The sequence below is a fragment of the Ascaphus truei genome, chromosome 13, assembly GCF_040206685.1.
Source record: "Ascaphus truei isolate aAscTru1 chromosome 13, aAscTru1.hap1, whole genome shotgun sequence".
NCBI classification, from domain to species: domain Eukaryota; kingdom Metazoa; phylum Chordata; class Amphibia; order Anura; family Ascaphidae; genus Ascaphus; species Ascaphus truei.
In genome coordinates this window covers 19,470,106-19,490,023 of record NC_134495.1, presented here as the reverse complement: position 1 = coordinate 19,490,023, position 19,918 = coordinate 19,470,106, and the positions used below count along the sequence as shown (strand labels likewise).

The 19,918-nt window shown below is 55.1% G+C and overlaps 1 protein-coding gene across 7 annotated transcripts in view; it reads left to right on the top strand.

Moving 5' to 3' along the window:
* The first annotated feature begins 229 nt into the window (after positions 1 to 229).
* UBE3B (ubiquitin protein ligase E3B) overlaps positions 230 to 19,918 on the top strand; it is a 46,029-nt gene continuing 26,340 nt past the window's right edge. For 4 of the 7 annotated variants that reach the window (XR_012787763.1, XR_012787764.1, XM_075568772.1 and 1 more), the window contains exons 1-12: positions 272 to 396; positions 1,776 to 1,866; positions 2,981 to 3,150; positions 3,718 to 3,838; positions 5,628 to 5,687; positions 6,611 to 6,715; positions 6,837 to 6,933; positions 7,280 to 7,365; positions 8,374 to 8,456; positions 10,244 to 10,349; positions 10,834 to 10,954; positions 11,291 to 11,468. Coding sequence is in view for 5 of the 7 variants with exons in the window: in XM_075568772.1 (XP_075424887.1) it covers positions 2,990 to 3,150; positions 3,718 to 3,838; positions 5,628 to 5,687; positions 6,611 to 6,715; positions 6,837 to 6,933; positions 7,280 to 7,365; positions 8,374 to 8,456; positions 10,244 to 10,349; positions 10,834 to 10,954; positions 11,291 to 11,468 (1,118 nt within the window). In the remaining 2 variants the exon portion in view is untranslated. Of the gene's footprint in view, positions 397 to 1,357; positions 1,511 to 1,775; positions 1,867 to 2,980; positions 3,151 to 3,717; positions 3,839 to 5,627; positions 5,688 to 6,610; positions 6,716 to 6,836; positions 6,934 to 7,279; positions 7,366 to 8,373; positions 8,457 to 10,243; positions 10,350 to 10,833; positions 10,955 to 11,290; positions 11,469 to 19,918 lie in introns of all 7 variants that reach the window. The other 3 variants (XM_075568774.1, XM_075568776.1, XM_075568773.1) reach the window with 3 other exon arrangements.

Sequence of the window (19,918 nt, the reverse complement as noted above, 5' to 3'; positions counted from 1 at the left end):
GACCAAATTATTTCTACACCTGGGGAGGAGAATGTCTTAACATCAGCGTAAATCCCCCCAAAATAAGAGCTAGAAAACACAAATCAAACACACCGCCCCTCCTAGGGATTGAAACCAGAAGAGGACTTGTTTTTACGTTAATAAAAACAGTCTTATGCCCAAATCAAAGCTGGAGTCCAGTCACTTCCGGTGTCCGTGTTCCGGGCTGCTGCTGCTGCTGCTGCCGGTCTCCTCTGCGCTTCACTGTCGCACTTCCGCCCTTCACTGGTGCAACGGCAAAAACAGTCCGACCAGAAACAACAGATGTGGTGGGCAGCCGGGGCGGCTCTGATTTTGGAAGCCTCGGTCCCACGGTGTCCCCTGGTGAGTGACGGACCTAAGACCCCCATACTCCAGGTCAGACACCTCTAACCTTTATCCTCTTCCTATTAACCCCTTTGTTGCCAGAGGGTGTCGCAGGCCCATCTGACAACAAAAGGGGGTTAAGCGCTTGATCCTCACACCGTGCGCATGAACTGCGACCACATTGCTAATTTTAGGAGGGTGCTATGTGAGGCAAAGAACGCGACAAGGCACCGCAGGAGTTGGGTTACCGCTCGACACCGCAGCGTCCATTTTTAGGGTGGCCACTACTCATCGTACTGTAGGGCGTCCGCAGCACCACGTGGGAAGGGCCATAACGCCGTTGTGGTAAAACAAAAATTGCGCTGCGGCAATAGGGAAGGACGTTACTGCCCCCAGAAGCTTACAATCTAATGTGCTGTCGTTTCCAGGGCGTTATAGGGTTAATAGGCGCTGCCTGTGCAGGCAGTGAAGGGGTTAACGCCTTTAGTGACGCCGTAGTGAGGGTGGCCTGCGATGACACCATGTAGGGAGGGGGGGCACGCTAGTTGAAGGGAGGTTGAAACAGCGCTGCGTATGTTGGGTTACGGTTGCCTCTCTAGGGGAACGGGTGTCACCATTAGTAATACTGTTTGGGTATAATAGTGCGCAGATTCTAAAATGTAAGCGCTTGGTAATGCAGTGCGAGCCTGTCTCTGGCTCAGAAGGAGTTAACCCCTCTTGGCGTCACATATTACGTCTGACCTGTGATGTCATCCTTGGATGTCATGACTTCGTTAGTTGTTGATGACATCCCCTGGCGGGACACGTTGTAAGCGTTGGGATTCCCTCCGTCCCCCCCCAGAGAACATTACATGTGACAACGTCATTGATTTTTAATATCTTTGTAGGTGAGGGCAGTGAGGCACTGCAGGTGTGTGGTTACAGTTCCATACATACACATTACAGGGCAGCTCCATACATGAAATGACGGCCCTGTCCCGTATAACATACCATGTACATTATATGGCGCCAGTGGCATAGGAAGAAGAATGAGGCCAGGTTTCTGCTGCACCTAGAGAAGCAGAAGCCAGAGGGATCGCTAAAGGATCTCGACCCACTTCAGCTTCAGAAACAACATCACAAATACAACTGTCCCCTGTAAAAAAAGGATTTACCAATCAATTCAGTGGGTATAAATCGTGTGTATACACACACACACACACACACACACACACACACACACACACACACACACACCATTTTCTGTAACCTTTAAAGGTCATGGGAGTTATTTACTAAGCGGCAATAGTGCCAGTCGAGCACTCTTGTGTGGAAAACTCCCACTGATTTCAACGGCTGCCCCGATTGGCACTATTGCAGTGTCATGAATAACCCCCTTGGTTTTATAAAGGGTTTACCTACCTTTAATGCTTGCGTGCTCTTTATAATAGACTGTACCGCTGCAAATCACGGCGTGGGATGATGATGATGATGCGACTGTGACAGTAGGGGAATTTGTTCCTTCCAAATTAAAGCCATAAGGTGAGATATATTCTTATTCTCTGTTGTATTTATTTTTGTTTTGTATATCGGGTGAGCAATGGGGCAGGTCCGTCGTGAGGATCCAGTAGGGCGGGTTCCGAATTCTCCACCGTATTTCAATCCTAAACCTCCGACTAAACACGGAGGAATCCTATTAACTGAAGATTTACCAAAGAAAGACGTTTCGGTTTGAAACTAACAGGATTTTCTTCCTTGATTAATGTGGATCAGCGTTTTAGATAACCTGCTAAGTGGTAACGTTTCTACCGCAGTGCCTCTGCACTATAATCGTTATAAGACGTGACAATGGGGTGAAGGAAGGAGGTTCTGGGATTTGGGGCAGAGCTGCAGAAACACATTTACAGTATTTCTCGCTCTTTGATGTCAGGGAAGGAACTGAAGATGCTATATGTTAAGACGTGTCAAACGTCACATTTTCTGCGCATCACACTGATTTGATAATGAGTAATAACTTTATATCGCGCTTTTTTCCCAACGGGACTCAAATCACCTCACAGTTACAAAAAGGGAAAAAGAAGAAAACATTTAAGGTTGTTAACCAGACCGAACACAAGGATAGATACAATACAGGATGGGACGGTGCTGTAGCTATTAGATGCCAGACAGGTTGTGGTTCATTAAAGAAATGCCTGGGTAACCAGGTTAGGGCCTGAGCCTGTTTGTATAGATTCCCTAAGAGGGGGCGTCTCGGACTGTACGGGGCAGACTGTTCCAGAGAGTGGGAGCAGCGCGGCTAAAAGCTCGGGCACCGAAGGAAGTCACAGACATTCTGGGAACTGTTCGGATTCCTTCATCTGCAGATAGAAGTGGGCGAATGGGAACTGGGACCCTGGCCATGTGGAGTTGTGAATGTCATCAAGGCAATCCTTGAAATAAATTTGCCATGTTTCTGGCAGCCAGTGAAGAGAACAGGTGTCAGTGGGAGTCAGTCCCACTGATTGTTGGCATCTCATAGGTAGGAATGAGAACGTTCCTCTAGAAATCCTCGAACCGCACAGACGTTGGTCACTTTAGGTAGACACCGACCGGGCCCTGCCTTCACCATATCGAAACGGCGCATTCGGTGACTACGTATTTTTTCGTCCGTTTTCAGGTTTCAACGATGTTTGGAGCCACACAGATGTCGAAGGCCCAGTTCCTGGACAAGGCCCGGCAGGCGCGGGAGGAGAGGAAAGGCCTGAAAGAGCGGGAGAGAGCTGCCATCAAAATCCAGGCCCTCATTAGAAGGTTCCTGTGCAGATGTCGGCTGCAGAAGGAAATCCGGTAACGACTCAATCGGATTGCACCCGGCCTGAAATATAGTAACGTGAGGTGGGGCGGTATACCCTACGATTGTAACACCGCGATAATAAAACTAGGGAGAACAGTGAGCAATGCTGGTCCCTCTACCACTGAAGGCGTTAAAGGCCTAATCCCATGTAGTTGGCCAGTTGAATTTCTTCGGGGCCTCTAAATTGAGAAGTGTTTGTCAGTCAGGGGGTTCCTTACCCCCCCTGTCCTTATCAGAGAGCCAGTAAAGATAAGGGGAGGTGGGGAGGTGGGACTCTGGCTGTACAAGCTCTTGCTGATCACACAGGGACATCTCACACAAGGGAGCAGCCAGAGGCAATCCCCCCTCCCAGGTCTCACTAACACACATTAAATATACACATAGGTGTCAGGTTTGGGTAAAACAGGTGTCAATCACCCAGATGTGACCCCTTAATCAGGTCCCTGGAATTAGCTGACTTTGTACTGAAGAGATCTGCATTAAATCATTTTCTCCTCCTTTTTTATAATTCTTTTCAATTTGTGTTTGTCTCGCCTTTTTTTTTGTTTGTTTGAGCGCAGACAAGAAGTGGACGCGTTTCTCGAAGTCGCGGAATGCGGTTCAAGCAAAACGAACGCACTTTCCATCTTCAAAATATCCCGCAAGCTGTTAGTAATATTCCGAGTAAAGCAGGACCGGGCGGTGAGTCTCAATATGAACCAGTCTGTACGCAAAAGTTCCTGGGGGCGAATTTTGAAACGCTCTGTGTGTTGGGGAATGACACACGGGGACTAACCTCTCGGATGTACAGAGACGTGATCTGTTCTGGGGCAAACTTCGCTAGGAAACCAAGTTACATGTCTCAGTGAGAAAGGGACCTAGGGTCCAGTTTGGATGAGGAAGAATGGAAGAAGATAGCCTAAGCACTATTTGTACAACGTTAAAGGAGAATGCATATAAGGTAATGATGAGGTGGTACCTCACCCCATTAAAACTCTCAAAATGTATCCGGGGTTACTCCCCCTTTTGCCCCAAACAATGTGGAGAGCTGGCGGATCCGTTACACATGCTGAGGTCCTGCCCTTGGATAGCCCCAATATGGGAGCAAATTCCAGATTGGCTGTAGAGGTTATTGGACCTCGAAATTCCCTGGGACCCCCTGGCTTTTCCTGCTAAATAAACCAGCGCAGGAACTAGCCAGAGTGGGAAATAAATTAGTTGCACATTTGGCAACAACAACGAGGTGCGAGATCGCAGCATCGCGGAAACAAAATGACATTTTATCTATTGATAAAATTAGAAACAGAATTTGGTTTGTTTGCCAGATGGAAAAATGAACGAGTTTAGTTAATGACACTGGCACCGCTTGGCTATGACAGTGTTAGATGCGTTCTACACTGACGGGCGGAGAGGCCCTGAGAGGAAGGGGTTTAGGCCAAGAAAATGGCCAGGTGTATATGAGGGCCTAGCCACGCTCCAGACGACACTTCACGTAAAGAACTGAAGGAATATGTACACTCTGTGGCACAGAGTTAAAACACAGACAAGACCTCTGCTACTCTTCTCCCCCCTCCTTCCCAATCTTACCCTCCCAATGTGATGTTCTATGTTTTACGTTATCAAATAGGTTTTCTGCCGTTTAGTCCGGCATTAAGTTATGGTTACACCCCGCTGCGCCGGAGTTAAGACGATGCACAGACCTTGTTGTTCGCTTGACTTGATGAAAAATCAATAACATTTTTAAGTGTGGGGGGGGGGGGGGAGGGGAAGGGGTGGGAGTTCTGGGGTGGGGGAGAGGGTTAGATCAGAGGTCATTCTCACGGCCATTAAAGTGTTCACATCCCGGTCTCCGCACTTATCGCCGCGTGCCGCAGGCAGCACCGTAAGATTGTAAGCTCCCGTGCGCCATCCGTGCAGATGGCGTCTTAAGCACCATAGAAACGCGATCTCCCCCAAGGCCGGGATTTATACCTAAAATCGCCCGGCGGCTGAAAAACAAAGCGCATATATCCAATGTAACCAAACATACCGATGGCGACGGCCGCGCAGCTCCTGAACTGCAGGGCGGCAGGCTGGAGACACCACCGAGGAATTTGTTCTTGGCAGGCGACGGCTGCGTCACGTGAGCAGCTCAGCCAATGAGGGCTCACGGCCACGCCTCCCTGTCTCCTCCGGCCGCCTCCTGCCTGCAGTGCAACTTGCCGCTTTGCCGGATCGCAGCGGTGACGACACCGCATCGCGCTGCCGCCCAGCAGCTCCTGTATAATCGTAGCCTAAAAAAACAAGCATTTCTTTTTTTGGGGGGGGGGGGACGGGGACGTAGCTTCTTTGTCAACAGACTCCAGACCTGCATGACGTAGTAACTATGTCCTAGGGCATTCAAAGGGTTAATATTGATGCCCCCCCCCCCAAAAAAAAAACAATGTTTATATCGCGAAGGAGCCAAGCGCATTATCTTGATAACGACTCGTCTTCGCTCGTGTCTTTCCAGAGGTTTGAGAAGCTGTGTCGCTGTATCCTCTGCAGCATGGACTGCGAAACCGAACCCAAGGTGTGTGCCGACTGTTCAATGTCACCACGGATTTATCTTTCCAGGGATCAAAAAACACCGTAAAGCGGCAGTCCCGTCTGATCCTGTTCTTTTATTTATTTGAACCCACCCATTTAAATTTTTTTTTTTTTACCCTGATGGGGAAGAGAGGGTTCCCCAGAGCTGACCCGTAATATTGTCATCTCCAGAGCCCCCCCTTGGTCCCCCTCCCGAGACACTTACCGGTAAGAGCAGCGCGTTGCCGTCCCTTTCCGGGGAAACAAAATGGCGCTTTAAATCAGGAAGTACCGGCGGTACATTGACCGGTAAGTATCTCGGGAACGCATTTAAAGGAGCAATCTAAGCGGGCAATTAAAAAACAAATTAACAGTATTGAAGCAGGGGGTGGGGGGGGTCCTCCGGAGTTGAACCCCATTCATTTCAGTTCCGGGGACCCCCTGCTTCCGGAGATACTTACCTCCGCTAGCGGGGTTGACGTAATGGCGGAGTTTCTAAGCTCCCACACCCTGCGGGCCAATAGGAAGCTGTGACGTCGTCCGGTTTTGGCTTCCTATGGGCCCATGTGACGCGGGACCTTTAAACTCTGCCGAGATACCGGCACCCCCTTCGGAGGTAAGTATCTCGGGAAGCAGGGGGTCCTCGGAGCTGAAATTAATGGGGGTTCAGCTCCGGAGACCCCCTGCTTTTAATCCTATTTATTTATTTGTAATCCGCCTGCTTGAATTGTTCTGTTACCTGCTGGTTTCAGAGCGGGCCCATGGAAGGTTTAAACTAAGCACAAATAAGTATCTGTAAATCCTTTGTGGATATTTTGTAGACACGGTGGGACACGGGCGGGTTACCGATCCTGTGCCAATTAGATAAAACTACAGCCAACTTACTCGGTATGCTCGGACTGAACCCGCGGGTCACATCCCCTGCAGGTTTGGTTCGTGTCCATTGCGCTCTCGAAGGACCTCACCCTGCTGTGGATCAAGCAGATCAAGGACCTCCTGTGGCACTGCTGTGAGTTTCTCAAGCTGCTGAAGGCAAGTGCTCCACTCCGTGCTACGGAGAACCGACCCGTTCTGTAACCACTGGGGCTGAAGCGGGGCCCACCTTCCATGGGTCGGACATGGTGATGATATTTCCAATGTGTTCTCCTCGCAGCCGGACATCCTGCTGGACTCCAAGGTGATCACCGTCTACCTCACCATGCTGGTCACCTTCACAGACGCCTCCACCTGGAAGATCCTCCGGGGGAAAGGTGCGTGGGTCACACACGTGTTTATCATTTGAGTTGCAGAGTGTTAGCACGACACTGCTGGCACTGGCTAACATCAAACAAGTACTTTGCCTGTCCTCTGTTTGGGCTTTTGTTCCCAGCCCGGCTCCCCATCTCCCTCCCCTTCCTACCTCATTTATCTCACCACCCTTGACGGCTGCCATGTTATTTCCATGTGGTGGTTGGAAATCTGAGTGCTACGAAGGATGTGCGTATAAGGAGTCGGTGAAGGTCCCTGCCACGGTGTCACAAGGGGGGGGGGGACCTCTATGTTTTATAGCTGGTGCAGGCAGGGAGATCAGCTGCTAACGGTTGGGATCTGTTTTAGGGGAAAGCTTGAGACCTGCGATGAACCATATCTGTGCAAATATCATGGGACACCTCAACCAGAAGGGCTTCTACTCCGTGCTACAGGTACACACCACCGCCGCCATTGTCACTATGCTGCTCTCATTATCGCTCCTAGTATCCCATCGCCGCGCTTTGCTCAACACCGCGCCGCTCGAAATCGCCTGCCGTGAGATTTAGGCCAATATTCACCAAACGGTGTTGCGCTTTAGCACATCTTAACTCCCATTCTTAGCACCTTTTTTTTTTTTGTGAATATGGGTCTTTGCCGGCAAGCTCTTAAAATAAAGGTGTGTACTTCTCCCCTCCCCCCCTCTCTCCCTCCCACTCTCCCCTTTCTTCTTTCTCCATCTATCCCTTTCTTCATGGATTAAATGGGTTTGAATAAGGAAAAGGCGAACCCCTAGGTTAAATTAGGGGAGTGCACTTGCATTCTCAGCAATTTATACCCCCTGTAAAGTCCGGCACATTGTACATAATGTGGGTTTCTGACTCTTTGTATTGTAAAGGAAAAACAGGGTGTAAGGCACCCCTATGTGAATTAATTGGATATATCCACGATGTTTATGTCTTGAAAAATAAAATAAAAAATAATAATAAAGGTGTGTAGGGCATCAGGGGGTCAACTGTCCAAGATATACTTATTAATACTTTATTATAGGGGAATAATTCAGGGTTACTTTTCAGAGCGCACAGAGACGTCCCAATGCACGTCCAGTGTGCCAAATTATTTGGTGCATTAGTATATGTTTTTCTTCTTGTAATTATGGGTTATTTAGTTCAACCGTTAGGCCCAAACTTGTTAAGCCAGCAACCAAGTCGAGGTAGCTACTCGCTACCTGTGTACGTTGAGAGGGAGTCAGAATTCCTGTAACCATAAGCCTTATATAGATAGAGCAGACTGACATTAACCCCTTCTGTGCTCGCAACCCCCCTCCGTCAACGAGTTGGGGATTGGTGATGTCATACAGAAAGTCTGGTTTGACTACCAAGCTCAGGGCAGCCGCAAAGGATTCTGGGTAGAGAACGTGTGTGTGTGTGTGTAAAAAAATAAGCATCAAATGCTCTTTCCAGATCTTGCTGACCAATGGCCTGGCCAGATCCCGACCCTCCCTATCCAAAGGCACTTTAACGGCCCTGTTTTCTCTGGCGTTACGGTAAGTCATTGCATTGTTAAATAGGGTCGCAGAGCTACCGATGGCTGAGCGGTGAGAGGAGGCGCGCGCCGGAAGGGCTGTTTTACCATTGCGTGGGATTACGGGCTGAAGGAGCGGCTCTGAGTAAAGACACTGACTGTCAGGGAAGCAGGGGAACCTGGTTCAATTCCCAGTGTCGGCTCCTTGTGACCTTGGGCAAGTCACTTTATCTCCCTGTGCCTCAGGCACCAAAACATAGATTGTAAGCTCCACGGGGCAGGGACCTGTGCCTGCAAAATGTCTCTGTAAAGTGCTACGTAAAACTGGCAGCGCTATACAAGAACATGTTGTTATTATTATTTATTATTATGGAAGCTAGTCATTTTCAAGCCTGACGCCTGGCCCCTAATTTCTGTACCAACTTGGCTCCAAAATCCCCGGTACCATAAAACCCATTAATTTACCAAGTGTTGAAGTGTCCTGATATATGTTAGGAAACACCAGCTATTGTGGAACGCTGTGTGTCTGGTCGCTAGGCATCTGGACTCCTCTTATGATACCGTAACCACATTTTGCATTACAGTTCCTGAGATCAGGGAGCAGGATTGTGTCTGTTTGGATACAGTCGGACGCCATTTTGAATCAAGATGGCGGACTGAACCTTTCAAAACTGCACTGATTTTAACTTAAACTGGGCAGGATTGTAAGTAGCTGATTGAATTTAGAAAATCCATCTTTTGTACATGGGTCAATTTTATGTTTGATGCTCCAGAGACAAAAAATGTGTGTGTTTTTGCACCTGATGGAAAAAAACTAAATGATAGTTTACCTCACAGCATTACCATAAATAATACATAACAATGTTTCCATTAAAGCTGCTGTCCAAGCTTCCCTCCCCCCCCTTTAATAAGTGCATCAATGCTAAGTAATTAGCTAAGTTGCTGATCGATCGGCGAAGATTCGGCTCGGGGGTTCACTAAATGGCTGTCAGTGTAGCAGAAGAGGACCAAAGATGCAAAGTTCTGTGGGGAAGATCATGTGACCAGGCAGTCACTAGATACAATTGGTGCACTGCTAGAGAGGGGGCAGGGTTCAAAAAGGGGTGTGCCAGGGCCCGTTTCAGAAGAGAAAGGGGATGTGACTATGTAAGTGGTTGCTATAGAAACACAAAAAATGCTTGTTCCGTTATAATACATTAAAAATGTCATTCAGAGTTGTTTAAAATGCTACAAGTATTTTCTCATAGTACAGAACTGATTTATAAAAAACACACACGTGGGATATTGCTGGGTCTGCAGCTTTAAGAGACTAAAAAATGAAATGATCCAGTTATAAATCTCAGTACAATTCCCGAGCAGCGCCGGCTACTTTCAGCCAGTACCGCTACGTTACAGTAAGGCGTGTAATATAGCGCGCGCACGCGGCAATTATGATTGGCTGTGTTAGCCAGACGTTGGTATACTTGGGACGCGCGAGCGGTGGTGCGGCAGACCAGGGAAAATACAATAAAGTTGTATTTTTGCGCTGCTGCCATGCCGCGAACCAATCACAGCGCGGCCTAACGCTGTGACATCAGAGTCATGCCCCCTAACCGCGCGCGTCACCGCTTGCAGCCTACCAACTAAACGCGCACGCCACGTGCAACGCCGGGCGCCCGCATGCTCAGCAGCGAGGACTATATTACACGCCTAATCATCATCCAGAATAAAGTGACAACCCCCCCCCCCACCGTGCGCCGGAACCGCTCGCAATGCGCCAACGAATGCCGTGGTCATTTCTGTGCTGTGTTTTCTTTACTCCGTTTCCAGGCCCGTGGTGGCGGCGCAATTTTCCGACAACCTCCTGCGCTCTTTCCTGATCCACATCATGTCGGTTCCGGCCATCGTGTCCCACCTGTCCACTCTTACACCAGACGTAAGACGCCGGCGGGGGGCATTGCAATTCCACGGCCGGCCTAGGGGGAATTCCAGCAGTTAGGTTACCGTAGCGGAGTTCCCCTTCAAACAGGGGTGGGCGACTCCAGCTCTCAAGGGCCACCAACAGGTCAGGTTTTCAGGACATCCCTGCTTCAGCACAAGTGGCTCAATCTTCGACTGAGCCACTGATTGAGCCACCTGTGCTGAAGCAGGGATTGATTGAGCCACCTGTGCTGAAGCAGGGATATCCTGAAAACCAAACCAAAGCCAAAATGCGTCTGGCTTTCCAAAGCAGCTACACGTGCGCTTTAAGTCCGAGTACATTAACAGGGATTGTTCCTTGTAAGGAGGAGAGAATATATTGCGCCTGCAACAACATTGCGTCCGTCCGTGCGTGCATTGTCAGCGCTATATATGAACCAGTTCTTACCGATGTATTATCTGCTGATGTAAATGACGTGTACGCTTGCGTTTCTTTCTAGCGCTTCTCGGTGATAGAATCTCACGGGCTTTTCCATAAATTCATCCTGTTCCTGAGCCGGGAGGAGCCGTGCCGGGACGTGTGCGTGTGCCTGGAAGGGAGTCACACCCTCTGCTTGCTAGGTGCGGCTCGGCGGCATGTTATTCATGTGGTTTCATCTTGTTGTCAGCCGGGACCCGTGGCCTCGTCTCCTCACGCCCACGGAGACGCGGGCCAAACGTGGTGGTGGTCAGGCACTGCCGTCCACTGCGGTTATACCTTCTCTCTCCTGATGCACCTCTTAGATTGTATGCTCTTCGGGGGAAGAGATTCCTGTATTTGTCGTGTGTGTGTGTGTGTGTGTGTGTGTGTGTGTGTGTGTGTGAGAAATCCAGGTATCTAACTGAGTATAAAGGTTCACGGCAGTTTAGGAGAATGTGTCCGAGTCCTTATCTGGTGTCTGTGTCCTTTTCTTTCAGGTAACCTCATTCACCTAGGCCACCTGACGGAGAAGGTGCTGGAGGAGGAGACGGGTCACTTTGTCGGCGTCCTCACCCACATGCTGTCTTACTGCCAGAGATACGTCTCCCAGAAGAAGTCCAACCTCACTCACTGGCATCCGGTGCTGGGCTGGTTCTCCCAGACCGTGGATTACGGGTACCATGTCCCCTGGCATTGCTGCTTTTCATGCAAATGACCTACACAGTCCCCAACCTCCCGCTTCCCTGTCCCCAACCTCCCGCTTCCCTGTCCCTAACCTCCCGCTTCCCTGTCCCTAACCTCCCACTTCCCTGTCCCTAACCTCCCGCTTCCCTGTCCCTAACCTCCCACTTCCCTGTCCCTAACCTCCCGCTTCCCTGTCCCCAACCTCCCGCTTCCCTGTCCCTAACCTCCCGCTTCCCTGTCCCTAACCTCCCACTTCCCTGTCCCTAACCTCCCACTTCCCTGTCCCTAACCTCCCGCTTCCCTGTCCCCAATCTCCCACTTCCCTCTCGCTAACCTCCCGCTTCCCTGTCCCTAATCTCCCACTTCCCTGTCCCTAACCTCCCGCTTCCCTGTCCCTAATCTCCCGCTTCCCTGTCCCTAACCTCCCGCTTCCCTGTCCCCAACCTCCCGCTTCCCTGTCCCTAACCTCCCGCTTCCCTGTCCCCAATCTCCCGCTTCCCTCTCGCTAACCTCCCGCTTCCCTGTCCCTAACCTCCCGCTTCCCTGTCCCTAACCTCCCGCTTCCCTGTCCCTAACCTCCCGCTTCCCTGTCCCTAACCTCCCGCTTCCCTGTCCCTAACCTCCCACTTCCCTGTCCCTAACCTCCCGCTTCCCTGTCCCTAACCTCCCGCTTCACTGTCCCTAATCTCCTACTTCCCTCTCGCTAATCTCCCGCTTCCCTGTCCCTAATCTCCCGCTTCCCTGTCCCCAACCTCCCACTTCCCTGTCCCTAACCTCCCGCTTCCCTGTCCCTAATCTCCCGCTTCCCTGTCCCCAACCTCCCGCTTCCCTGTCCCCAATCTCCCACTTCCCTCTCGCTAATCTCCCGCTTCCCTGTCCCTAACCTCCCGCTTCCCTGTCCCCAATCTCCCACTTCCCTCTCGCTAATCTCCCGCTTCCCTGTCCCTAACCTCCCGCTTCCCTGTCCACAATCTCCCACTTCCCTCTCGCTAATCTCCCGCTTCCCTGTCCCTAACCTCCCGCTTCCCTGTCCCTAACCTCCCGCTTCCCTGTCCCTAACCTCCCGCTTCCCTGTCCCTAACCTCCCGCTTCCCTGTCCCTAACCTCCCGCTTCCCTGTCCCTAACCTCCCGCTTCCCTGTCCCCAACCTCCCGCTTCCCTGTCCCTAACCTCCCGCTTCCCTGTCCCTAACCTCCCGCTTCCCTGTCCCTAACCTCCCGCTTCCCTGTCCCCAACCTCCCGCTTCCCTGTCCCCAACCTCCCGCTTCCCTGTCCCCAACCTCCCGCTTCCCTGTCCCTAACCTCCCGCTTCCCTGTCCCCAACCTCCCGCTTCCCTGTCCCTAACCTCCCGCTTCCCTGTCCCTAACCTCCCGCTTCCCTGTCCCTAACCTCCCGCTTCCCTGTCCCTAACCTCCCGCTTCCCTGTCCCCAACCTCCCGCTTCCCTGTCCCTAACCTCCCGCTTCCCTGTCCCTAACCTCCCGCTTCCCTGTCCCCAACCTCCCACTTCCCCTGTCCCCAACCTCCCACTTCCCCTGTCCCTAATCTCCCGCTTCCCTGTCCCCAATCTCCCGCTTCCCTGTCCCTAACCTCCCGCTTCCCTGTCCCTAACCTCCCGCTTCCCTGTCCCTAACCTCCCGCTTCCCTGTCCCCAATCTCCCGCGTCCCTGTCCCCAACCTCCCGCTTCCCTGTCCCCAACCTCCCGCTTCCCTGTCCCCAACCTCCCGCTTCCCTGTCCCCAACCTCCCGCTTCCCTATCCCTAACCTCCCGCTTCCCTGTCCCTAACCTCCCGCTTCCCTGTCCCTAATCTCCCGCTTCCCTGTCCCTAATCTCCCGCTTCCCTGTCCCTAATCTCCCGCTTCCCTGTCCCTAACCTCCCGCTTCCCTGTCCCTAACCTCCCGCTTCCCTGTCCCTAATCTCCCGCTTCCCTGTCCCCAACCTCCCACTTCCCTGTCCCTAACCTCCCGCTTCAATGTCCCTAATCTCCCGCTTCCCTGTCCCTAACCTCCCGCTTCCCTGTCCCCAACCTCCCACTTCCCTGTCCCCAACCTCCCGCTTCCCTGTCCCCAACCTCCCGCTTCCCTGTCCCCAACCTCCCGCGTCCCTGTCCCTAACCTCCCGCTTCCCTGTTCCCCAACCTCCCGCTTCCCTGTCCCCAACCTCCCGCTTCCCTGTCCCTAACCTCCCGCTTCCCTGTCCCTAACCTCCCGCTTCCCTGTCCCTAACCTCCCGCTTCCCTGTCCCTAATCTCCCACTTCCCTGTCCCCAACCTCCCGCTTTCCTGTCCCTAACCTCCCGCTTCCCTGTCCCTAATCTCCCACTTCCCTGTCCCCAACCTCCCGCTTCCCTGTCCCCAATCTCCCACTTCCCTCTCGCTAATCTCCCGCTTCCCTGTCCCCAACCTCCTGCTTCCCTGTCCCTAACCTCCCGCTTCCCTGTCCCTAACCTCCCGCTTCCCTGTCCCTAACCTCCCGCTTCCCTGTCCCTAACCTCCCGCTTCCCTGTCCCTAATCTCCCACTTCCCTGTCCCCAACCTCCCGCTTTCCTGTCCCTAACCTCCCGCTTCCCTGTCCCTAATCTCCCACTTCCCTGTCCCCAACCTCCCGCTTCCCTGTCCCTAACCTCCCACTTCCCTCTCGCTAATCTCCCGCTTCCCTGTCCCCAACCTCCCGCTTCCCTGTCCCTAATCTCCCACTTCCCTCTCGCTAATCTCCCGCTTCCCTGTCCCTAATCTCCCGCTTCCCTGTCCCTAATCTCCCACTTCCCTCTCGCTAATCTCCCGCTTCCCTGTCCCTAACCTCCCGCTTCCCTGTCCCTAATCTCCCACTTCCCTGTACCTAATCTCCCACTTCCCTCTCGCTAATCTCCCGCTTCCCTGTCCCTAATCTCCCGCTTCCCTGTCCCCAACCTCCCACTTCCCTGTCCCTATTCTCCCGCTTCCCTGTCCCTAACCTCCCGCTTCCCTGTCCCCAACCTCCCGCTTCCCCTGTCCCCAACCTCCCACTTCCCTGTCCCCAACCTCCCACTTCCCTGTCCCCAACCTCCCACTTCCCTGTCCCCAATCTCCCACTTCCCTGTCCCCAATCTCCCACTTCCCTGTCCCCAATCTCCCGCTTCCCTGTCCCTAACCTCCCGCTTCCCTGTCCCTAACCTCCCGCTTCCCTGTCCCTAACCTCCCGCTTCCCTGTCCCCAACCTCCCGCTTCCCTGTCCCTAACCTCCCGCTTCCCTGTCCCTAACCTCCCGCTTCCCTGTCCCCAACCTCCCACTTCCCCTGTCCCCAACCTCCCGCTTCCCTGTCCCCAACCTCCCACTTCCCTGTCCCCAATCTCCCACTTCCCTGTCCCTAACCTCCCGCTTCCCTGTCCCTAACCTCCCGCTTCCCTGTCCCTAACCTCCCGCTTCCCTGTCCCCAATCTCCCGCTTCCCTGTCCCTAACCTCCCGCTTCCCTGTCCCCAATCTCCCACTTCCCTGTCCCTAATCTCCCGCTTCCCTGTCCCCAATCTCCCACTTCCCTGTCCCTAACCTCCCGCTTCCCTGTCCCTAACCTCCCGCTTCCCTGTCCCTAACCTCCCGCTTCCCTGTCCCCAATCTCCCACTTCCCTGTCCCCAACCTCCCGCTTCCCTGTCCCCAACCTCCCGCGTCCCTGTCCCTAACCTCCCGCTTCCCTGTCCCCCAACCTCCCGCTTCCCTGTCCCCAACCTCCCGCTTCCCTGTCCCTAACCTCCCGCTTCCCTGTCCCTAACCTCCCGCTTCCCTGTCCCTAATCTCCCACTTCCCTGTCCCCAACCTCCCGCTTTCCTGTCCCTAACCTCCCGCTTCCCTGTCCCTAATCTCCCACTTCCCTGTCCCCAACCTCCCGCTTCCCTGTCTCCAATCTCTCACTTCCCTCTCGCTAATCTCCCGCTTCCCTGTCCCCAACCTCCCGCTTCCCTGTCCCTAACCTCCCGCTTCCCTGTCCCTAACCTCCCGCTTCCCTGTCCCTAATCTCCCACTTCCCTGTCCCCAACCTCCCGCTTTCCTGTCCCTAACCTCCCGCTTCCCTGTCCCTAATCTCCCACTTCCCTGTCCCCAACCTCCCGCTTCCCTGTCCCTAACCTCCCACTTCCCTCTCGCTAATCTCCCGCTTCCCTGTCCCCAACCTCCCGCTTCCCTGTCCCTAATCTCCCACTTCCCTCTCGCTAATCTCCCGCTTCCCTGTCCCTAACCTCCCGCTTCCCTGTCCCTAATCTCCCACTTCCCTCTCGCTAATCTCCCGCTTCCCTGTCCCTAACCTCCCGCTTCCCTGTCCCCAATCTCCCGCTTCCCTGTCCCTAATCTCCCGCTTCCCTCTCGCTAATCTCCCGCTTCCCTGTCCCTAACCTCCCGCTTCCCTGTCCCTAACCTCCCGCTTCCCTGTCCCTAATCTCCCGCTTCCCTGTCCCTAATCTCCCGCTTCCCTGTCCCCAACCTCCCACTTCCCTGTCCCTAACCTCCCGCTTCAATGTCCCTAATCTCCCGCTTCCCTGTCCCCAACCTCCCGCTTCCCTGTCCCCAACCTCCCGCTTTCCTGTCCCTAACCTCCCACTTCCCTGTCCCCCAACCTCCCGCTTCCCTGTCCCCAATCTCCCACTTCCCTGTCCCCAACCTCCCGCTTCCCTGTCCCCAACCTCCCACTTCCCTGTCCCCAACCTCCCGCTTCCCTGTCCCCAACCTCCCGCTTCCCTGTCCCCAACCTCCCGCTTCCCTGTCCCCAACCTCCCGCTTCCCTGTCCCCAACCTCCCGCTTCCCTGTCCCCAACCTCCCGCATCCCTGTCCCTAACCTCCCGCTTCCCTGTCCCCAACCTCCCGCTTCCCTGTCCCTAACCTCCCGCTTCCCTGTTCCCAACCTCCCGCTTCCCTGTCCCCAACCTCCCGCTTCCCTGTCCCTAACCTCCCACTTCCCTGTCCCTAACCTCCCGCTTCCCTGTCCCTAACCTCCCGCTTCCCTGTCCCTAACCTCCCGCTTCCCTGTCCCCAATCTCCCACTTCCCTGTCCCCAACCTCCCGCTTCCCTGTCCCCAACCTCCCGCTTCCCTGTCCCCAACCTCCCGCGTCCCTGTCCCTAACCTCCCGCTTCCCTGTCCCCCAACCTCCCGCTTCCCTGTCCCCAACCTCCCGCTTCCCTGTCCCTAACCTCCCGCTTCCCTGTCCCTAACCTCCCGCTTCCCTGTCCCTAATCTCCCACTTCCCTGTCCCCAACCTCCCGCTTTCCTGTCCCTAACCTCCCGCTTCCCTGTCCCTAATCTCCCACTTCCCTGTCCCCAACCTCCCGCTTCCCTGTCTCCAATCTCCCACTTCCCTCTCGCTAATCTCCCGCTTCCCTGTCCCCAACCTCCCGCTTCCCTGTCCCTAACCTCCCGCTTCCCTGTCCCTAACCTCCCGCTTCCCTGTCCCTAATCTCCCACTTCCCTGTCCCCAACCTCCCGCTTTCCTGTCCCTAACCTCCCGCTTCCCTGTCCCTAATCTCCCACTTCCCTGTCCCCAACCTCCCGCTTCCCTGTCCCTAACCTCCCGCTTCCCTGTCCCTAATCTCCCACTTCCCTCTCGCTAATCTCCCGCTTCCCTGTCCCTAACCTCCCGCTTCCCTGTCCCCAATCTCCCACTTCCCTGTCCCTAATCTCCCGCTTCCCTCTCGCTAATCTCCCGCTTCCCTGTCCCTAACCTCCCGCTTCCCTGTCCCTAACCTCCCGCTTCCCTGTCCCTAATCTCCCGCTTCCCTGTCCCTAATCTCCCGCTTCCCTGTCCCCAACCTCCCACTTCCCTGTCCCTAACCTCCCGCTTCAATGTCCCTAATCTCCCGCTTCCCTGTCCCCAACCTCCCGCTTCCCTGTCCCCAACCTCCCGCTTTCCTGTCCCTAACCTCCCACTTCCCTGTCCCCCAACCTCCCGCTTCCCTGTTTCCAATCTCCCACTTCCCTGTCCCCAACCTCCCGCTTCCCTGTCCCCAACCTCCCGCTTCCCTGTCCCCAACCTCCCGCTTCCCTGTTCCCAACCTCCCGCTTCCCTGTCCCCAACCTCCCGCTTCCCTGTCCCCAACCTCCCGCTTCCCTGTCCCCAACCTCCCGCTTCCCTGTCCCTAACCTCCCGCTTCCCTGTCCCCAACCTCCCGCTTCCCTGTCCCTAACCTCCCGCTTCCCTGTCCCCAACCTCCCGCTTCCCTGTCCCCAACCTCCCGCTTCCCTGTCCCTAACCTCCCACTTCCCTGTCCCCAACCTCCCGCTTCCCTGTCCCTAACCTCCCGCTTCCCTGTCCCCAATCTCCCACTTCCCTCTCGCTAACCTCCCGCTTCCCTGTCCCTAATCTCCCGCTTCCCTGTCCCCAACCTCCCGCTTCCCTGTCCCTAATCTCCCGCTTCCCTGTCCCTAATCTCCCGCTTCCCTGTCCCCAACCTCCCGCTTCCCTGTCCCTAACCTCCCGCTTCCCTGTCCCCAATCTCCCGCTTCCCTGTTCCCAACCTCCCGCTTCCCTGTCCCCAACCTCCCGCTTCCCTGTCCCTAACCTCCCACTTCCCTGTCCCCAACCTCCCGCTTCCCTGTCCCTAACCTCCCGCTTCCCTGTCCCCAATCTCCCACTTCCCTCTCGCTAACCTCCCGCTTCCCTGTCCCCAACCTCCCGCTTCCCTGTCCCCAACCTCCCGCTTCCCTGTCCCTAACCTCCCACTTCCCTGTCCCCAACCTCCCGCTTCCCTGTCCCTAACCTCCCGCTTCCCTGTCCCTAACCTCCCGCTTCCCTGTCCCCAATCTCCCACTTCCCTCTCGCTAATCTCCCGCTTCCCTGTCCCCAACCTCCCGCTTCCCTGTCCCCAACCTCCCGCGTCCCTGTCCCCAACCTCCCACTTCCCTGTCCCTAACCTCCCGCTTCCCTGTCCCTAACCTCCCGCTTCCCTGTCCCCCAACCTCCCGCTTCTCTGTCCCTAACCTCCCGCTTTCCTGTCCCTAACCTCCCGCTTCCCTGTCCCCAACCTCCCGCTTCCCTGTCCCCAACCTCCCGCTTCCCTGTCCCCAACCTCCCGCTTCCCTGTCCCCAACCTCCCGCTTCCCTGTCCCCAACCTCCCGCTTCCCTGTCCCCAACCTCCCGCTTCCCTGTCCCCAACCTCCCGCTTCCCTGTCCCCAACCTCCCGCTTCCCTGTCCCTAACCTCCCGCTTCCCTGTCCCTAACCTCCCGCTTCCCTGTCCCTGACCTCCCGCTTCCCTGTCCCTAACCTCCCGCTTCCCTGTCCCCAACCTCCCGCTTCCCTGTCCCCAACCTCCCGCTTCCCTGTCCCCAACCTCCCGCTTCCCTGTCCCCAACCTCCCGCTTCCCTGTCCCTAACCTCCCGCTTCCCTGTCCCTAACCTCCCGCTTCCCTGTCCCCAACCTCCCGCTTCCCCTGTCTCTAACCTCCCGCTTCCCTGTCCCTAACCTCCCACTTCCCTGTCCCCAACCTCCCACTTCCCTGTCCCTAACCTCCCGCTTCCCTGTCCCCAACCTCCCACTTCCCTGTCCCCAACCTCCCGCTTCCCTGTCCCTAACCTCCCGCTTCCCTGTCCCTAACCTCCCACTTCCCCTGTCTCTAACCTCCCACTTCCCTGTCCCCAATCTCCCACTTCCCTGTCCCTAACCTCCCGCTTCCCTGTCCCTAACCTCCCGCTTCCCTGTCCCTAACCTCCCGCTTCCCTGTCCCCAACCTCCCGCTTCCCTGTCCCCAACCTCCCACTTCCCTGTCCCCAATCTCCCACTTCCCTGTCCCTAACCTCCCGCTTCCCTGTCCCTAACCTCCCGCTTCCCTGTCCCTAACCTCCCGCTTCCCTGTCCCCAATCTCCCGCTTCCCTGTCCCTAACCTCCCGCTTCCCTGTCCCCAATCTCCCACTTCCCTGTCCCTAATCTCCCGCTTCCCTGTCCCCAATCTCCCACTTCCCTGTCCCTAACCTCCCGCTTCCCTGTCCCTAACCTCCCGCTTCCCTGTCCCTAACCTCCCGCTTCCCTGTCCCCAACCTCCCGCTTCCCTGTCCCCAACCTCCCGCGTCCCTGTCCCTAACCTCCCGCTTCCCTGTCCCTAATCTCCCGCTTCCCTCTCGCTAATCTCCCGCTTCCCTGTCCCTAACCTCCCGCTTCCCTGTCCCCAATCTCCCGCTTCCCTGTCCCTAATCTCCCGCTTCCCTCTCGCTAATCTCCCGCTTCCCTGTCCCTAACCTCCCGCTTCCCTGTCCCTAACCTCCCGCTTCCCTGTCCCTAATCTCCCGCTTCCCTGTCCCTAATCTCCCGCTTCCCTGTCCCCAACCTCCCACTTCCCTGTCCCTAACCTCCCGCTTCAATGTCCCTAATCTCCCGCTTCCCTGTCCCCAACCTCCCGCTTCCCTGTCCCCAACCTCCCGCTTTCCTGTCCCTAACCTCCCACTTCCCTGTCCCCCAACCTCCCGCTTCCCTGTCCCCA